This window comes from Syngnathus scovelli, chromosome 17 (assembly GCF_024217435.2).
Source record: "Syngnathus scovelli strain Florida chromosome 17, RoL_Ssco_1.2, whole genome shotgun sequence".
In the NCBI taxonomy this organism is placed as follows: domain Eukaryota; kingdom Metazoa; phylum Chordata; class Actinopteri; order Syngnathiformes; family Syngnathidae; genus Syngnathus; species Syngnathus scovelli.
The window spans coordinates 3968211-3988044 of NC_090863.1; the positions used below are offsets into that span (position 1 = coordinate 3968211).

General features: G+C 44.7%; 1 protein-coding gene across 8 annotated transcripts in view; it reads left to right on the top strand.

The window, feature by feature from the left end:
* Nucleotides 1-19173, top strand: part of LOC125984548 (RNA-binding Raly-like protein) — a 44774-nt gene extending 25601 nt beyond the window's left edge. For all 8 annotated transcript variants that reach the window (XM_049746507.1, XM_049746509.1, XM_049746514.1 and 5 more), the window contains 7 exons: nucleotides 15978-16053; nucleotides 16392-16439; nucleotides 17347-17549; nucleotides 17731-17832; nucleotides 17928-18085; nucleotides 18392-18429; nucleotides 18594-19173. In XM_049746507.1, the coding sequence (XP_049602464.1) occupies nucleotides 15978-16053; nucleotides 16392-16439; nucleotides 17347-17549; nucleotides 17731-17832; nucleotides 17928-18085; nucleotides 18392-18424 (620 nt within the window). In that variant the 3' untranslated portion in view covers nucleotides 18425-18429; nucleotides 18594-19173. The remainder of the gene's footprint in view (nucleotides 1-15977; nucleotides 16054-16391; nucleotides 16440-17346; nucleotides 17550-17730; nucleotides 17833-17927; nucleotides 18086-18391; nucleotides 18430-18593) is intronic.
* Nucleotides 19174-19834: the final 661 nt, after the last annotated feature.

Genomic DNA, 19834 nt, shown 5'->3' on the forward strand with positions numbered 1-19834 from the left:
GAGGTGGTGAGATGGGCCCTAAGGAAGTCGGGCGTGGAAGAGGGACTGGTTAAGGCTGTGATGACTCTCTACTGCAGAGCATGCACAGCTGTTAGAACAGGAGTTGGCGACAGTAATGGGTTTGAAGTAAGGGTAGGGGTGCAACAGGGATCGGTGCTCAGCCCATTATTGTTTGCTATCGTGATGGATGTGGTATCGAGGGAAGTGAGGGGTGGACTACCATGGGAGCTGCTCTACGCGGATGACCTGGTATTGATGGCTCACAGTCGAGAAGACCTAGCTAGGAAGCTAGCAGCCTGGAAGACCTGCCTGGAAGTGAAAGGAATGAAGGTGAATGCGGCAAAATCAAAGGTCATGGTCGGTGGTGCTGGCCTGGGCGTGGTACCACAGTCAGGAGCATGGCCATGTGGAGTTTGCGGGAAGGGGGTGCAAGCCAACTCTATCCGGTGCAAGGGTTGTCAGAGATGGGTACACCGGAGATGCAGCGGAGTAAAAGGCAGCCTACTAGCTGCAAGTGAGACCTTCAAATGCAAGCGGTGCAGGGGAGAAGTCGCCCAAGCAGACCCAGCTGAGCAAGAGGGGCTCATAGTAGATGGGGAGATGTACGAGGTGGTGGACAGCTTCTGCTACCTTGGAGACATGCTTAACGCTGATGGGGGTGTGGACCTAGCAGTGACCACAAGGGTGAGAAGCGGGTGGAAGAAATTTAGGGAACTCATGCCCTTCTTAACATCTAAGGCCCCATCCCTGAAGATGAGAGGCCAAGTATACTCAGCCTGCGTCAGAAGTAGTATGACGTACGGAAGTGAGGCATGGGCCCTGAAAACGGAACACGAAGAAAAACTAAACAGAGCAGAAATGAGGATGATCAGATGGATGTGTGGTGTGTCAATGAGGGAGAAAAAATCCAATGCAGAGCTGAGAAAGAAGATGGGAGTGGAGGCCATAGTGGATGTGGTGAGGAGAGGCAGCCTGCGATGGTACGGACATGTAGTGAGGAAGGACGAGAATGACTGGGTGAAGAAAGTTATGTCGTAGAGGGAACAAGACCCAGTGGCCGACCTAAAAAGACCTGGCAGACGACCGTGTCAGCCGACATGAAGGCACTCGGCATCAACCACGAGATGGCCATGGACCGTTCCCGGTGGAAGAAAGCCATATCAAGAACCCAGTCCAACCAAGCGGTGCCTGGAAAACGGACTTTAAACCGATGATGATGATGATGATGATGCCACAAATACCTCCTCTAAGGCAATCCCTAATCATGTCCGTTTGACTCTGGTCATCGAAAATCATGACATACAGGCCAATGCTGTTTCACTCCAGTCCAGTAGATGGCGGGAATGTGCATTACACAGTTCGTGTCTACTGAAAACAATCCCTTAATCTGCACCTTCATCCAGATTGCATATTTCAGGATTTGTACTATTAATTAATTTTTTGACACATTGTTTGCAGTGTTGATGTGACCTTGAACGTCCCGCTACTAGTTGTAAAATGTAGACCTGTAGATGAAAGCAAACGTCAGGACGGGCCGGTGCCCCCGTCAGTGCCTCCAGCAACCCCCTACTTAAATCCTCTCGATATTACTTATTGATTTGTTCAGCGGCTCGTCCATAGTCCTTGCTCGTGCTCTCGTTGAATATAAATGGACTTCTAGCTGCAGTGAGTGGTGTTCACTTAATTGGACTGAGGTGGAGAGCGTGTGTGTGTGTGTGTGTGTGTGTGTGTGTGCGTGTTGTGTCTGTCATGTCCATTTGGGACCAATCGCATCGACAACCGCGGTGAAAGCATCCTTTCTATCCATGGCGTAAAACCGATGTTTAAGTCAAGTGTAAAATGAAGAGAAGTGTATTAAAAAAAGGGGTTCAGCAACATCTCTTGGTCCGGTTTAAAGCTGGCGATTCAGCAGGGGTGTGCAGACTTTTTGTATCCACGGCACTTAGCTGGTCCAAAATTGGTGGCGCCGCTGGACAGGTGCCATCACACCGCTGAGGTGCCCTTGAACACTCGCGTGTGTAAAAATTGAATTCTCCCCTCAGAAGAGCTGGCGGCCGCTTCTTCTTTTTCTTCCACTCTGCAAGGTTAGGAGCGGTGTGCTGTTAAAGCAACTGAGCATATGATTTTTTAATTAAGCTCTTAGGCTCCACTGTCACACAATTACTCAGCTCACTGTCTTTTTTTACCCTAGTCTGTATGAAAGATCATTATTAACTTGTCACGGTAAAGTAAAGTAAGAAGATAATAAAAAAAGTCAAATATGCAGCACTTTGTCAAGAGTGAAATGAAGGACGAAAGATGTGCTAAGGTACATTGTGGAATTCACAGTTGTATTTTTGGGGGCTGCACGTATTAAACAAAAAAAGGCCTCATCCAAAGTGGTAAAAATTAAGGGTTAAAAAAACATCATAAAAAAATCGCAATTCCTTCCTTCCTTCCTTCCTTCCATCCTGCTTCCTCGTCCTTTCTTCTGTTCTTCCTTCCCTCCTTTCTACGTATTCAACCCTTCCTTCTAAGGATAAATCAAGTTTTTAAAAAAAAAAAAGTAAGCCTCCTTTCTTCCCAGCCTGGATCTACTGTAGTTTTAAGAATTCTGAGGAAGTGCGAGGGTTCCGTAAGTGTGACTGAGTCGCCCCTCTCAAGATGAACAAACGCCTTATCTTTAAAACATGAAGTTCACTTTAGGCCGCATTGGAGGGGTTGGCGAGGTCATATCCAAATGACGCTGTTATGTATATTTTGTGTTCGCTTATGACTGGCTAATGTGCAATTAGCAAGGTGGAGACTGCTGACTTATGCATTTATGGAGGCTTGATTATGTTTTAAAATAATGTCTGCTCAGATATGATGACGTGAGTAGAGGGAAGCTTTCTTGTGCTGTGTAATAGTCCCGCAGTGCCTCTATGTGGCGAAATCACTTTACTGCAGTTGGTAATTAATAAATTCAATTTTTTTTTATTAGCTGTTAAGCATTCATGGAATTTCTACTTTTGCGAACACTAGATGGTGCTAGTATTAAGCATAAGACTTCAGAGCTATAATTGCAAATTCCGGTTCCAAGGTGGCTTCATTTGTGGCCCCGAAGGCAGCAACAAGCTGTCAAACAGTTTCAGTCCGAAATGATGAGCTAGATGAAGGGTGAAGCAAAAATGAGCCACATTACTTTTAGATGATGAAAGCACACATTTTCTTTGAGGGAGGTTGACTTTCTTGTTCCGACTTCAAGCGCAGCAACGAGACAGATCTGTGAATTTTGTGGGAAATGTTCAAACTGACTGTTTTATCTGGAAGTTAATAATTCATTAATTCATCACATTATATGTACTCGGTAGTATTTTTGGGATGTTTTTTTTTTTAATTTACTTTAATGTTGTAATGTGCTTGTTGGTTACTGCGCAAAATAAGCTACCATATGTTTGCCTGGCCATAACCTTAACCATATACCTAAACAAGCTATTGATAACCTAAAGAACACAAACTTTTGAACTTTAGTGACTCCCTTGGGATTGCCTGACATCTGCATCAAAACCAGACAGGCATGAATCTTACTTATATCAGGCTAAAAAAATGAAAAATACCCTCACTCCTTCACCCCCCGGGATGTTTTGACAAATGGTACGGTCTGCTCGGCTCTGAGTCTGGGTCTGGAAGCGCACACACATGCTGTCTGTTTTTGGGGAGAGGGAGAGGGAGGAAGAAGTGGTAAAGTCAAGCATCTTTTCTCTCTGCTCCAAACATGTACAAAGGCAGGCGCCGCCGCATTCAGAAATGTGAGTATATTTACTATACAGAAGGAGCTTTTTTTTTGGAATCCATTTTGCATGAAAATGTGTTTGCAGTCCTCTCAAAAGTTGATTTAATCTTATAGTTTCTCTCTAACGGTTACTACGTACATGTCTTTTGCATGGACTGTAAATTGGACGCACTTTATTGGATTCATGAGCTTTTATGATGCGTTTAAATTCTCAATAAATGATTATACTCCACGAAGGACATCCATGGGATATAGTTCGCAAAAACATTCAATTATACCATTTTTATTTGGATTGGATCAAAAATCACCTTTGAGTTTAATCTATCATTAATATATGTATCTATATATGTATCTATATGTGTATAAATTATTTATTTTTTATTTCATTTTGATAATTATTTTTTGATTTTAGTTTGTACCCCAATGGAACAAAACATTCTTTCATGACAGAAAAAAACTCATTAAAAAGAGAAAGGACAAATCAGTTCCAGTCATACCATGGCCATCACACAACCTTCATTCTTATTCATCAGACAACTTTAAGCAAACTAAGTAAACAATTATAATATAGAACTAAAAACAACCCCCCCCCCCCCCTTATTAATATCATTTTTTATATTTTTGTCTTTCTGACTTGATTGCAGGGTCTACTAGAATTTTAAGCACGCATAAGTGGTTACTAATAAGTGGAAAAATGATGTGCGTACCGAGTGCTGTGTACTCTCCGTTTGATTGCTCTGTGAGGAGTGGGCTTGCATAAGCCCATTCTCAGGTGGTATGTGCAACAACTGCAATTATGAATACGTAATATTGTCTGTCTTGACAGGCTAGACAGGAGCATTTGCCATTCCCGGTGGGAACAAAAAAACACTGATTCACTAATACTAGTCGCAAATTAGCTAAATTGCTTTTAACTTTTGGATGGATAATAAATTCATTTGAAAAATATGCCTTTTAAATAGCACAAACACTCAAATAAACCCGAAATATGACGAAACATCAGCAGGTTTTCGTCAGCAAGTTCACTGGAAGTCGCTTCAACAAGTGCTAATATTCGCTGCTAGAAATAGCTGCAAACTAGCTGTTTTGATTGTATTTGATCCAAATAGCCTTCAAACAAATTCTTAAAAGTCCTAAGTTGCACTTTCGTGAAGCTTGTTTTTCATCTTGACTCATAAATAGCAACTCTTTGTCATAAACTGAGAGACTGTTTTGCCTCTTTTGCTTGATTAAAAGGCCATAGAAGTTGTCATGAAAATGTTGCCTCGTCAGCTTTTATCCAAATGGAACACTAAAACCTGTAGTGTGCCACTGCGCTCATGATGTATTAATCCCTTCAAATTCCCATACTTGGGCCCATCTCGTAAAAAATAATCACATTAGGAGCTCCGGATCAAAATTACGGGCTGCCAAAGTGGCCATTTTCTTCACGGGGGCTCCAGAGCAAAGTACAGAGAATTCATTAGGAAAGGACAAGGTGTTGATTAATCCACACGTCCATTCCGAACATGGTGAAGATCACTCCAGACAAGGTGTTCTCTGTGTTCATTGTCGCCCTGGACTTGATGAGAGTGATCGATGTTTCGGTACACGCGTGACACGTGCTCACTCCACAGTGTTGTATGAGCCTTTGTTAGTTAGTTGGGGTTAGAATTAGGACAAAAGGGTTGACCCCTCCTCACTGAATCGGGAAAGAAATTCTCCTCCCTGGGTCAACCAATAATATTTGTTGGTCCTGTTTTGAATGTATTCTCAATCCCGTAGCCAGAATCACTCATTGAAGGTGTCCGCTTTGTCATTCCGTCCTTCCAAGATGAAAACACGCTCTGGGGCGCAATAAAAAAAAAGCGCAAACGTCGTCGTCGCATGTGCCCTTGAGACAAGATTGGGGATTATTGAAGTCTGCCCTGTCAGATTTACAGGGCGCGGAGAACACGCCGTAGATTGAAATCTCGGGAGCGCTGTGGTGATGCTTCTTACAAACGAATTTGTATTGGCACCGGCGCTCTCTGCATGATCGCTTCATCAAATGCGCCGCGCTCACCTGCTCCCATGAACGCCCGTCACACCAGACGCTGACTTTGTTCTGACTTTGCCTGCCAAAAGATTATCTTTGGGGATTAACGTCATGTAGCCTCTCTCCCATGTGGTGTCGTACGTCACTGCCCTGTCAAGTACAATCACTCTTCCAAAGCAGTCTTTTACAAGAGTTCCACCAAAAATATATACAAACACATATGGTGGTACCTTGAGGTAGCAGTGACCTGATTTAAGAGGCTTTTGAGATACAAGTCAGTTTGTCCTGAGCTGGCTTGTTGGGCAACGCCGGATTGTTGGTAAGCTAAACCTTTGTTATGAGCGACTTGTAGAATAACGTGCTGTGGAGGACGATTTGTATCATGTTGTCTAGTACAGTGTGTCTGTTCTTGTTCTGTGCGTGTGTTGAATATAAGGAAACTTTATTTTATGCCCCCTCTCAAAGCTGGACTTTTGGGACTGCTATTGCTTGGCAACGCCACCCCTCTATCACCCCCCCCCCCCCCCCCCCCCCCCAACTTTTAACAGATGCTCACGGCAACAAGTACACACTTATGCGCCTTTTTTACCCACATAATGAATGTAATTATTGAGGAGGGCCGTCGCGAGGCGCTTCCTTTCAGAATTTTGTTTTTACGACCTGAGCGGTGAAGGGGTCCACGGAGAGCGCCGACCGTTTGTTACGGGAGCCATCCCTCATGTCTTCTTGCGGCCTAATTACAAGGATGCAGCTGTCCCTGTGCACCTGAGAGCCACTGATGCTCCTCTCCTCCGCATCCTCCTACCCTCCTTTTCCTTCTACTGCTTTAGGCCATTAGGGAGATGTGAGAAAGAGTCCTCCATAAAAAGAATGGTGACTATATAGAAAGTTGTTGAAAATGAGAGATGACTCTTGGGCCATTTGTTCCAAGGCAGACTTTTGAGAATTTGGAACATAACCGGTCCAACTTCCTCCCGCCGAGCCTGTCAATATTTTATCGAAACAACTTTTTCGCAGGTGTCGACGATGGTGACTCATGCGTCAGACGCACTTCTTGGCTTGTCACGTGAGGCCGTCTGCCATTTGTTTGCGCTGTCATGTGCGACCTTGAGCAGTGCGCACTTCAGGCTGATTGAGCAGAAGGCAGGACGTTTTTTTGGAGCGTGTCGGAGGAGCTGTCAATCATAACAATATGACAGGCCTTGTGTGCACATTCATCTGCTAATGCATCGCTGGGACTCATTTGTAGGCATGAAACGAGTTACCGGTAAACTGTGACGAAATTTCTCGTGGTTTGCTTTTCTGTTGCAAATTAGAATTGTCATTAATATCTTTTGAGAGTTGTCATCGTCTTTTCACCTTCTCCCATTTTGTACGTACTGTAAAGGCCAAGAAACGCATTAAGAAAGAAGCTATAGAAGAAAAGGATGTGAACATTAGATGGCACAGTAGCTATAAAATATTAACACACTCCTGTTCAAATGCCAAGTTTTACTGAAATTTGAAAAGTAATCATTTCAAAAACTTTTACCCATTAGTGTGACCTATATAACCTAAAATAAAATATTTTCAAGAGGGGCAGTAGAAATGATATGTTTGCACAAGTGTGCACACCCCTTTTAATAATGGAAATACATGTACAATTTGGAAACACCTGCCACAATTTGCATCTGATTTAGCAAATATACATTTCAGTTGCTCTAGTAGGCTTTCACTGACGTTTGTTTTTGCTTCTAAAGGAAAATGTGCTTTCGGCAGTTTGCAAACATATGTTTTAAGGTTGTGTTAAACTTATAATCATATTAATATCTAGTATTAGAGTGCTCGTGTGGATTGGTGGGGGGCGAGGAATGTGCAGACAAACTGCATGAACTTGTTTTCTTCAAAGTGTTGTGGAATAGGCCCGGATAGGGAGTACCGGAGGAGACCATCTCAAGGTCGGTTAGGAACAAGAACAACAGCACGTCTATGAGACCGGCCTTCGAGGGAAAAACCCAACTGTCTGACCTCAGCGACACCTGGACCGGGGAGGAGATGGCCATCGACCAATCATCTCACAATATTTTGCATGCTTTAATATTCATATTGTGTTTCTTTAAAACTGGGCAACCCGGAAGAATGTGTCGTCTTTTGGTGGTCACAAAAACGCACGAGTTTTAGTGTGAGGGACCCGGGACCCAGGCCTGTATTAGTGCGCTCTGTCAGGAATAAATAATTGGTAAATTTGGTCTGATTGATCTACTGGTCTTCTCTTTGACAGAACGAACTCGCAAAATTGTTAGGTGCGCCAGTGTGTGGATTAGGACATAGCAATTTATGTGTTAAGTGTTGATCGCAATTTGGAGTCAGATCAATAACTAGAATCCGTAACCTAACAATTTCTTGGTGACCGCGGACGTGATGTCAAGAGAAGGGTAATTGACAACTCGTGGTCTTTAGCCAAGACACCGGACAGTGTCAGGGACACTGTCTCCCGGTCGGCGAACCGTTTGGAATAAGCGCACAACGTTGAGCTGGTACGACGTTTCCTAAACCCTGAGCTCATCACCGATAAGGTAAGCAGAATACCTGTTACTATAAGTCGAAATGCTGCAAATTGAAAGAGGAAATTTAAGAGGAGACTGTCGTTCAGATCAAATAAGGTGTGCATGAAGTTAAGATACATACGGTGAATAAGTTTGGAACTTACGTGTGTAACGTGTACGGTAAAGTCAGGGACTTACGCGTACTACTGATAGGTCAGGGACCTAGTGCTTCGTCGTGGCGGACAAGGGTGCGGTGACGATCGTATTCAAATAGCTGGGGTTAATAAAGAGATCCCCGAGGGGAAGTGAGGCCTCCTCAAAAAATATCCGGTGGTAACAGTTCCTCCTGTGAGAGATCAGACCGCTAAAACATCCAAAATGAACCAAATTGGGGGGAGAGAGAGTGTGCGCGCAGAGGATCCTCATGAGTGGGTGTGTATATGAGTGTGTGTGAGTGATGTGTGTTCTATGGAAGAATGGTGTGTTTAAGTTAAGTTGGTTAGAGAAACTAAGATGAGCAAGGTGTGGCAGTAGAGAAAATAAGGTGTGTGACAGAAAGTTACTAGAACGGTGGCTTGATAGGATGAGAATAAGAGACAACAAATGTTGTGTAGAAGACATTGAAAGATGTCGAATGTGAACATGGTGAAGGGCGCAACAGCAAAGTTGGCCTGCCCTTTGAGAGGTTGAGACTGATGGGCGAGCCTGCACTCGCGCGTAGTCGCGGGTCTGGGCTGTATGCGTGGGCCTGTGCTATGCTCGCGCGGGCGGTGGGCCGGCATCATGATTGTTGCAGGAAATGGCCAGCCTGTAACCAGTCAACATTGATGCCGCGACCCTCTCGCACGGGGGGTGCTATAGCCCGGGCGGGGCAGGGACAGTGTGAGTTTCTCAGTGAATGTTTGAAGCAGTGAGATTGAAGGAATGTATATGCTGATGTGGAAGCGCAAATTGTGAGTGGTATTGACCGATAGAAAGTGGCAAAGAAGCTACATGAGAGATGGATTGTGCGTGCGTGCGTGCGTGCGTGCGTGCGTATGCGTGTGTGTGTGTGTGTGTGTGTGTGTGTACGTGCGGTTGTGTGCGCGCTCGGTGTGTGCGTTTATGTGCACACCCTGTGTGCTGCATCCACACAGTGTGAGGAGGAAGACGGCATGGATCAGAGAATGTTCAAGAAAGGGGGGCTAACTCGTAAATAATGAGGAGCTATTGGGAGTAATCTGTTTGTCCTTTCTTTAAGGTTAGGTTAGGTTAGATTAGCAACACGAGCGATTTAGAGGTTCAAAAGAAAGACAGTTAAAAGAAAAAAACATTTTTGATTTGGACAATGGCAGGCTAACAAGAGCATGAGAAAGAAGGGTAGAGAAAGCGGTGAAAATAGACAAGGAAAGAAATGAATACAAGGGCATTTATCCATCTTTGCATGATGTGACACACCCGAGTGCCCCGAAACTCGGAGTGAGCTATGTTGGACCGCCGCCGTACGGCGACCCCGGAGTAATGGATCCGGTGGTGACGTTGGGTGGTAGGATGGTAGTGGATGTCGAGGGCGAAGGCGAAAGGGCGGATCAGAGTATTGTACAGTTGATTGAACAAGCAGTAAATAAAGAGAGGCGACGGGCCCGGGAGGGGGACACATCCCGCGTGGACACATCCCGCGTGGACACCTCCACCCCCGGTCCGAGCCCTCAACCGTCCAATGTGACAAAAGGAGAAAGCTGGCATAGACTTACCGCCGAGAATGAGGAGCTAAAAAAGAAAATTGATCAAGCCGATGAGCAGCGTAGACAGGAAGCGCAGATGTTAAAATGGGCAACAGAGAGAGAGAGAAAGAGAGAGAGAGAGAGAGAGAGAGAGAGAGAGAGAGACACGGAGAAAATATAATTTGCGGAGTGGTCAGGGACAGATGACACAGGCCAAGGTGCAGAAAAATGAATTGATGTGTCCGCTGGTGACCACATCGGGCGGTCAGCACTACGAGCCCATGGTGCTCCGTGATGTGACCACGATAATGGAAAATATGCCCCCACTTCACAGAGGAGGCAAGGTGTGGCTGAACAAATTTTTGGCTCTGATGAGTGGGCAGAGCTGTACACTCGGTGACATGCGCCAGATGTTGGCAGGAGCATGCTCCCTGGTGCAACTGCAGGCAACTGAGGAAGCAGCAGGCACAGCGAGACTGGGGAGGGAGGTGCCCTTGCCACAAGTAGCAGCGCCCCTGTTTGAAAACATTAAATTGACTTTCCCACAACCCACCGATCTGGCCCCCACTATGTTTCCTTATGATGTGAAAATGTCACCTGCACAACATTATGTAACATGTGTGGAGAGTTGGATTGAAACCACAGGTCGACATCCGGCTCTCACGCACGAGGCAGAGGTGCTCTTCCGAACGGCGCTGCTGGATGGACTTCCGCCAGATGTGAAGAAGCAGCTAATGTCAGATCCTGACATTCTGGTTTGTGCCGAAGAACGATTTAAACGTCATCTTTTGCATCACTGCAGAATGTTCACTGAGTCACAAGCTAAAGTTGAAAACGAGACAGACGCATTATCTAAACAGTTGTTGAAATTACAGTTGGCAAAAATGCATGGTGAAGCTAAACAGTCTAAATCACAGAAAAAGGAAATGCAAATGTCACAGGCTCTTCAGGTGGTGGGGCGCGGAAGGGGCCAGTTCCGGGGCGGATACAGAGGGAGTGCACCTGCTTACCCGGGGAGGGCAGCATACAAACCCCATTCGCCCAACGCATGTTTCATCTGCGGCGAAACCGACCACTGGGCAAAAGAATGCCCACAGTATCAACCGCGCGGAGCCACCCGCCCACAAACGCACGGAGGTCAGTACTACCAACATGATGATCTCTGGTGTGGACAATTTGAATAGGGCTGCCCAGGGAGCCAGGAAAGCAGTGGCCCGGCGGAGCCAATGCTTCATGTGACAGTGGAAAGAAAAACCTGTGAAGATGCTGGTGGACACAGGAGCAACTTATTCATCAATAAACACTGCCCTTCCTGTATCCTCACTGTCAAAGAAAACAACAACTTTAGTCGGCTTCTCGGGACAACCACGTACTCTGCCTTTTACCAAACCACTTGAAACTGTGATCACCCGGACAGGGTGTAGACTGTGGTACAAATACATCCATTCCACAGACACTCCGATCAATTTGATGGGAAGGGACTTGCTGTCAGCCGTTCAAGCCAGAATTCTGTGTGGGCCAAAGGGAGTGATTATTCAATTTCCAGATGGCATCAGCATCCAGTGCTCACAGCAGCTACAACAACATGGTCAGTGGCTGATGGCGCCCCTACCGGCAGAAGCAGAAACTGCAACCATCTACTGGGCCAGGCTGGAGCCAGAGACCCCTGCTGGTGGCGGTGTGTTCTCGACCTACCTACTGTGGAAGCCTGGATCTGCTCACTGGCGCCATACCACCCACCTGTTGATCCTTTGCATTGCACTCTATTTTATGACCGAAAAAGTGATGATGTATATCGGGATTTGTTTGAAGAAATTGAAGGGCACATGTGGGATTTAACTTCATCGTGCATTTTGATTGGTAAAGAGGGAGTCGCAGCGGCAACTGAATTGACATATGAACAAATGCAGTGGTTCAAAATGACAGAGAAAGGGGTGCCACACATTTCGCTGGCTCTTGCCCCAGGACACGAGGCCAGACAATTGGGCTCAATGGCCAAGCAGTTGTTGCAACAGACCGATTGGCGGAAAACTCACATTCCTAATTTGTACTGGTCTGAGTCTCAGAATGCATACCAAATTAAACAACCCATGGCAGACACAGGATTGCTGGAGATGATGTTGGTGTCCCGCACACACGGTAGGGAGTTAACTGATCATGAGGACGCTGAAGTAATGCTGGCGGCCTTGCCCGACACACTGTGGTCCCAGAGTCCATTTGATGTCGGGTTTTGTCATTAGGTGGCCCCTATTGATCTCCAAATGGATGAGACGCAGCCTATCAAACGGCCTCAATATCGTTGGCCGAAAGAGGCGGACCAAGGCATGGAAGACACTCTGTGTGGCCTCTGGGACGCAGGGGTGTTGGAAGTGTCCGACGGCCAAATCGCACTCCTTGCTGTGGCGTTACCAAACTGGGTGAAGCTTGGGTCAAGGTGGACAGGAGCTTCATTGTGCACTAAGTTTGACAGAACTGAGGAGATTTGATAAAAATTGAAGAATGCGTAGAGCTACAGAGAAAAGCATCATAGTCAGAGATTGAACAGATTTGGATAAAACAAATAGGCTAAAACGGTAAGAAACAAGAGCGAGATCTGATATTTTGGCTCGTCAGGCTTAAGAAGTAGAAGTCGAGTTAGATACATTTTAGAATAGGACATTTGGACTAAAGTGGATTCGGTCAAGAGGAACAGGGGCATTTTGGCATTTTAACAGGGATTGACAGCAAGGGAGATTGAGGATAGAAGATCTGGACAGCAATGACGTAAATTACATTAAAAACTGCCCATTCTAGGGAGAGGTGCTGAATGGTGTGACAGGCAGGATTTTTAGGAAGAGAAAAAGGGGCGAGTTAGACTCGCCAAGAGGGGCAATAAAGAGAAGCAGACTGAGAAACATATTTGAGCTAGACAACAGGAAAAAGGGGGAGAGCCAAATGATGATGTAAAAATCCAGAGGGAATAGTCGGACCCATCTTTATTGAATTTAATTAGGATAATTAATAGAGATCGAGTTTGTAGGAGCAATCTGAGGTTATGGAGGCTCCCCTGACACGCGGGTCCCACAGTCGTCTCCCCCCAGATAGACATATATGACAATTTGAGATGAATCTGATGGGCGAGTTTATGGAAAATTGAATTGGAGATTTTACAATAGGTCATGTTGACAAGTATGTCCAAATGTGAAGAGTTACTATTAGGAGTCAATGTTTGCCTGCACACTAACATACTAACTTTGCTTAGTGTGGGAGGAGAGCTGAGTGATAGAGACGGATGTGTGTGTCTGCGAGTGTGTGGATGGGTGCGTGCGCATGTGATCATCTATGACTGTGTGTGCGCAATATGATTGGCCAGAGAGGTCTGAAGTTGGGGTGATGTGTTTGCAATTGAGGATAAAATTCCTCTCACCTGAAGGGGTGGTACAGACTGGAGGGTCTGGAACTGGTAAGTGATGAGTTCTGACCGGAACCATGGCTCAATGATCAAATCAGGGGCACCATCGACAACAAAACGATGTGATGGAGAAGGCCCATTTCAGTGATATGGTCAGACAAGACAGAACTAGTATCGAACAGCAAGACTTTGGACGATTTGACGTGTGACGACTTTGAGCTCACCCGACGGGGTGACGGACTAGGTGGACAGTGACCAATTGTTTGACGCTTGAACGTGTTTGCGACAATAGCACGCTCTGCTTTGTTTTTCTGTGTGACTTGATTTTTTTTTTTTTTTTTTGCAGCATCAGCCACCAGCCAAGGAACGGATTGCGCGTTGCTTGCGTAACTTGTTTTCATTCTTGCAGGTTGTCGATTGCATTCGTGGAAAGTTTGTGTTGGATTTACAAGAATATGTTAACCCTTGCCCTTTTGGTTTTTATGATGAACTTGTTGATGACGTGGTTTTCAGGACATGATCCGCGGGCGCCAGGATTCATTTTATGACTGTTTTAATTTTGATACTTGATGTCTGTTTTTGTGTGTACAAATGTCCGCTGTCAGCCGGGCTATAAGCTCACTGACAGGAGTGCGATGATTTTTGTTTGTGTTGCCGAGTGTGTGTGGTGGACAGTCAAGTTTCAAGGACTTGGGGTGATGGTCCCGGGGCCCAGATGGTAACTAGAGGTTCCGCGGGCCTGGCTACAATGAGTGTGGTGATGAGAGGGGACGCTTTGCAGGTTCCTTTTGATACGTAATGACACATTGGGTGAATGTGTCAAAGGGGGAGAGTGGTAAAATAGAAATGGGTGAGTAGGTTTCAATTTGTAATTGTGATATACAAATTTTTTTTCCAAATTCACTTGCTTTCAAGCTTTAACAGGACATGCCAGAATTCACCCAGCAATGATGGAAGGAGCAGAGGAAGACCAGTGACATCTGGTTGTGGTGTGGAGATGACAAATTATAGGATCGCTTGCCGAAGAATGCATCAGGTATCTGTGCCCTCGTGTCGTTGATAATGCCTGTGGTGGTTGTCCCCATTGAAATACAGAATCTCAATTGGAACCTGGAGTCCCCACTGGCGGGGCTCCTGAAGCAAGCCAAAAGAGACATTTTGCCCCCGTGGTTGAGCGACGACCATCCAACATATATTGACACTATAGGAGTGCCCCGGGGTGTGCCAGATAAGTATAAACTCGTTAATCAAGTGTCCTCGGGATTCGAAAGTATCTTCCTATGGATCACCCCCAGTAAAAATGTAGACCGTATTAATTACGTTCATTACAATGTCCAACGACTGGGTAATTATACAGCTGAATCATTTGCCGCAGTTCATGAACAATTGGCTGCAACGTCGTTAATGGCGTTCCAAAATAGAATTGCGTTGGACATGCTATTGGCTAAGGAACATGGTGTGTGTGGAATGTTTGGTGATGCATGTTGTACTTTCATCCCAAACAACACGGCACCAGGAGGCCGACTGACCAGGGCGTTGGAAGGACTAAGGACACTGAACAAAAAGATGAAAGATCATTCAGGCGTACACACCGATATTTGGTCTGATTGGATGAAAACGTTCGGAAGCTGGAAAGGCCTCATCATGTCTGTGCTTGTTGCTGTAGCTATTTTTATTACAATTATGATTTTACGCGATTGTTGTTGTATTCCATGTATTAGGTCACTCACTGTCCGGTTGATCGAGAAAACCGTCGGCCCGTTGCCACCGATGGGCCAATATGCCCTGGTGACTCAACATGAGCAGCGGGGGGAAGGAAGGATCGACAGCGCGCTGGTAGCTGTTTGCTAAAGTAACGGGTGATGACCTCATAAATGAGGTCATGAGAGGGAATAAAGGAAAATGTGCTTTCGGCAGTTTGCAAACATATGTTTTAAGGTTGTGTTAAACTTATAATCATATTAATATCTAGTATTAGAGTGCTCGTGTGGATTGGTGGGGGGCGAGGAATGTGCAGACAAACTGCATGAACTTGTTTTCTTCAAAGTGTTGTGGAATAGGCCCGGATAGGGAGTACCGGAGGAGACCATCTCAAGGTCGGTTAGGAACAAGAACAACAGCACGTCTATGAGACCGGCCTTCGAGGGAAAAACCCAACTGTCTGACCTCAGCGACACCTGGACCGGGGAGGAGATGGCCATCGACCAATCATCTCACAATATTTTGCATGCTTTAATATTCATATTGTGTTTCTTTAAAACTGGGCAACCCGGAAGAATGTGTCGTCTTTTGGTGGTCACAAAAACGCACGAGTTTTAGTGTGAGGGACCCGGGACCCAGGCCTGTATTAGTGCGCTCTGTCAGGAATAAATAATTGGTAAATTTGGTCTGATTGATCTACTGGTCTTCTCTTTGACAGAACGAACTCGCAAAATTGTTAGGTGCGCCAGTGTGTGGATTAGGACATAGCAATTTATGTGTTAAGTGTTGATCGCAATTTGGAGTCAGATCAATAACTAGAATCCGTAACCTAACACTTCCTAGCAGAAACGTGAAGCTTTTAGTGCTCTGTGCTTTGTCTTTCCAGATATCAACATGGCAGGAGAGCCCAAACCATACCGGCCAAAGATGGCCACCAAGAGGCCGCTGTCCACCCTCTACAGGTTAGATTTCACACCATATTAAGTCACAAAAACAAGTTACTTTGATGTAATGGGTACTGGACAAGCCCCTCCCTCAATTAGTCAATTAAATTGAGGTCTCACTGTATTTTTTTTGCCCTTAATAAAACCACATTTACCGAGCCCATTTGTGCAGTTACGTTTACGGGGTATTTTATTTTTTGCTTACTACAGGCTGCTTATCTTGGCCACCAGCGAGCAGGCTTGTCCAAACAGTTGCTATAATTAAATGACATGTCAATCAAAAGGGGTTCTGATCATCTCCTTTATTACTCAGTCCATCTTGGATGTCTAATTTCACCTTTGACTTGTTTTTGCAGTGGCTACGAGTTTGACTACGACTACTACAGAGATGATTTTTACAGCAGGTAGGTTGTTTATGATAAAAACGTCAGTGGTGCCTTGAGATAAGGCTTGCTCACTAATCAAAACACTCATTTTGCAAATCTCTTTTCCCATTAGAATGAATAGAAATTCACCTGTCAATTCCATCTTCCTCCCGAAAATTCAACAAAAATCCACTGGGACGCAGCTTCAGTGAATTATTGAAGAATTAACTCTCTGCAACTCTTCACGTGAAAATATGTTTCTCCTTTCCCCAAAAAGTCCAGCCATCAGACTTTTGGCTTTCCACCACTGCACTAATAAATATTTTACAAGGCCTTTGGAGGACTTCATGAATCAAGGTTCCCCACCACTGCACTCATATTTTCTTTATTTGTCATCTCATTTTTCTGGTAGCGGTTGAGTTTCCTCATTAGAATTAGCATCCCAGGCAACACGAATATATTAACATGTAGGCATAATATCGAGAGTGTTCTATTTCTTCCACTCCGGGCTTCCTAATGACGCTTTTAGCCGAACGCCGACTGTCAGATTGTCTCCCGGCTGCTCGTTCATGTCGATTTATCATCTTTTTTGACATTTTCATTGCTTTGTTTACTTCCTGTGCTTTGAATTATTTCTGAGTGTTCATATGCTTACTTGATGTCATTGATTGGGCCCTGTTTTCTTGCCCAGTGCAAGTCTAGTGCAAAAGGCAGTCTAATGGTACGCATGAGTGAAGTTTTCTTTCTTTTGGTGTTTTTGTAGACTGGCTCATGAAGCGGGCGAGTGCGCCGTTGTGGGAGTAAACGTAGATGACTTGTTTGTCATCCAATGCAATTTTATTCCTATTTGTGCCTTGTGTTGTTTGTTAGTGATAAATGGTTTCTCGATGGTTTTGCTGATATTGTTCATTTAAATTCCGTTTCGTGGTGTCTATTGTGTCCTCAGATTGTTTGAGTACCACGGTCGCGTGGTGCCACCCGCCCGTGCCGTCATTCCGGTGAAACGCTCACGGCTCGTCGTGCCGTCTGTCCCGCGCAGGATCAAGTCCTCTTTTTCCGTCCGAACCTGCTCTTCATCGTCCTCTTCGTCCTCCTCCTCTTCCCCAAGGCTTGTCAACATCCCGTCGCCTTCTGTCATGGGACCCAAACGTATGTTGTCTATTCAACTTTCTTCTCGTATTGAACATTAACATATTTTTGGGTGCATCCTAAAATCATTTCATCGTATTTATCCATTTTCATCACTGGTGGATGGGTGTGGAACGCTCGCTATAACACTGGTTGACTGTATCGTAATCCTACGATTTTGATGACATGTGCCACCGCGTAGTGAAGACAGAGCATCTGCTGATCATCAAAAAGGAACTGTCGCAGATCAAGACCAAGATCGATTCCCTGCTGGGAAGGCTTGACAAATTTGAGAGGCAGCATGGTAAGATAGAAAAGAAGAAAACCAACCGTAAAATATATGCTGGCCAACTTTGTACTTATTACATCGGGGCTCTGGTGCTCTCTCTCCTTCACTAGAGATGCAGAGAAAACACGAGGAGGCGTGCGAGTGTCACCACAGCAACCAGGCCGACCACTCTGGTGGAGATGAATTGGGTGCGGATGTCGAGGCCGAGGCTGGGGAGATGACAGACGGCGGCGACGATTACTTTGAGGACGAGGGCGCCGGTGACATGGTGAGATGTCAGAATAATGACATCCCTTGTACACAAACTGTAATCCTAATATTTTTGACTGACAGTCTCATTTCAATTTCCCATAGGGAATAATATAAAATCATCATAAAACCTTTATCAACGAGACAGCAATGAAGATTGAAGTCACGTTTCAACATTACTTACTGTCAACTGTAGTAAAGAAATGTATTTTGCCCGTAACGGTTTCTCGTTCCGGCGTCAAATCCCTGGCTAATAGAAAAGTAGTAGGCTACTTGACAAGGAATTATTATTGTTATTATCATTCTTGTGTTTTTGTAATTGCAGAGAGAGAACCACATATCAGATATCGACAACTGAGCAAGGTCAGTGGGATTGAAAGGACAACAATTACAGAATGTTGCAAGAAATTTGGCTTTTATAAGGGGTCTTTCTTTATTCAACAGCATGGTGCCAAGCATTTGCTTTAAGAAAAATACTGTTTTTTTTCAGAAATTGTGATATTTCTGTTTTGGCATTTGTTTTCCAGTGAAGCAAAGGGAAACCTGCAGTGCACAAAGATTGCAGAAGTTAACCAGCAAAGCCTCCGTCAGCCAGAAGAACTGTTTGAAATGAAAGATCAACAACGGAGGGAACGACTTGTTTGTTCCGTGTACGCCTCATCAGATTAAAAAAAAGAAAAAACAAATACTGACAGTCCCGATGTGTTGTCATCCAAACTGGTTTTTGAGCGGCAAGATCAAACAAAAAGAGCAATCGGCAAATGCTAACTTGTAAGTACAATATGCTTTGTGCTTCAGCCTCTATGGTCTGTATTGTCTATAATTCTGTTGTACAGCAAATGTATGTTGAAAATATGAAAGTAAGAGGAACCACTTAATGTGCTTTGCTTTACTTGTACAGTTGTTTTGTTTTTGTCTTTCGGTCACAGTACCCATCTTACAGTGTCCTTGTTACATTCTGTCAAAGAAGAGATGAATATTTTTTACAATCAGCATGTAGTAACAAATACAAAGGGATTGTCACGGATCATTTGTATTCATTGCTTTGGTTGTACAGCTATGAATAATAAGATGGGTTTTTGGAATAAAACAGTTCCTCCCATAAAAGTTTCATTTATTATGTTGAGTTAATGCTTTTTTTATTTTTAAGGGAAGAGTCCTTTTTGTGCAATAAAGGAGACAGAGCAAGATGTTTAATACAAGCAACACAATTTTAAAAAGGGAGTTGAGGTGTTTGCTCAATGCAAATTAATGTTTCGGGTATTTATTAGCGGTATGACATTTTTATAGATTTTTTTAGGGCTTTATTTGGGGCGTTTTTTTACTCACATTTAGACAGCGTCAGGTTTTGGGAGGTTTTAGGTTACGGATTTTAGTTATTGATCTGACTCCAAATTGCGATCAACACTTAACACATAAATTGCTATGTCCTAATCCACACACTGGCGCACCTAACAATTTTGCGAGTTCGTTCTGTCAAAGAGAAGACCAGTAGATCAATCAGACCAAATTTACCAATTGTTTATTCCTGACAAAGCGCACTAATACAGGCCTGGGTCCCTCACACTAAAACTCGTGCGTTTTTGTGACCACCAAAAGATGACACATTCTTCCGGGTTGCCCAGTTTTAAAGAAACAATATGAATATTAAAGCATGCAAAATATTGTGAGATGATTGGTCGATGGCCATCTCCTCCCCGTGTCGGTGTTATCGCTGAGGTCAGGTGGTTGGATTTCCCCGCGAAGCCGGGCCACATAGACGTGCTGT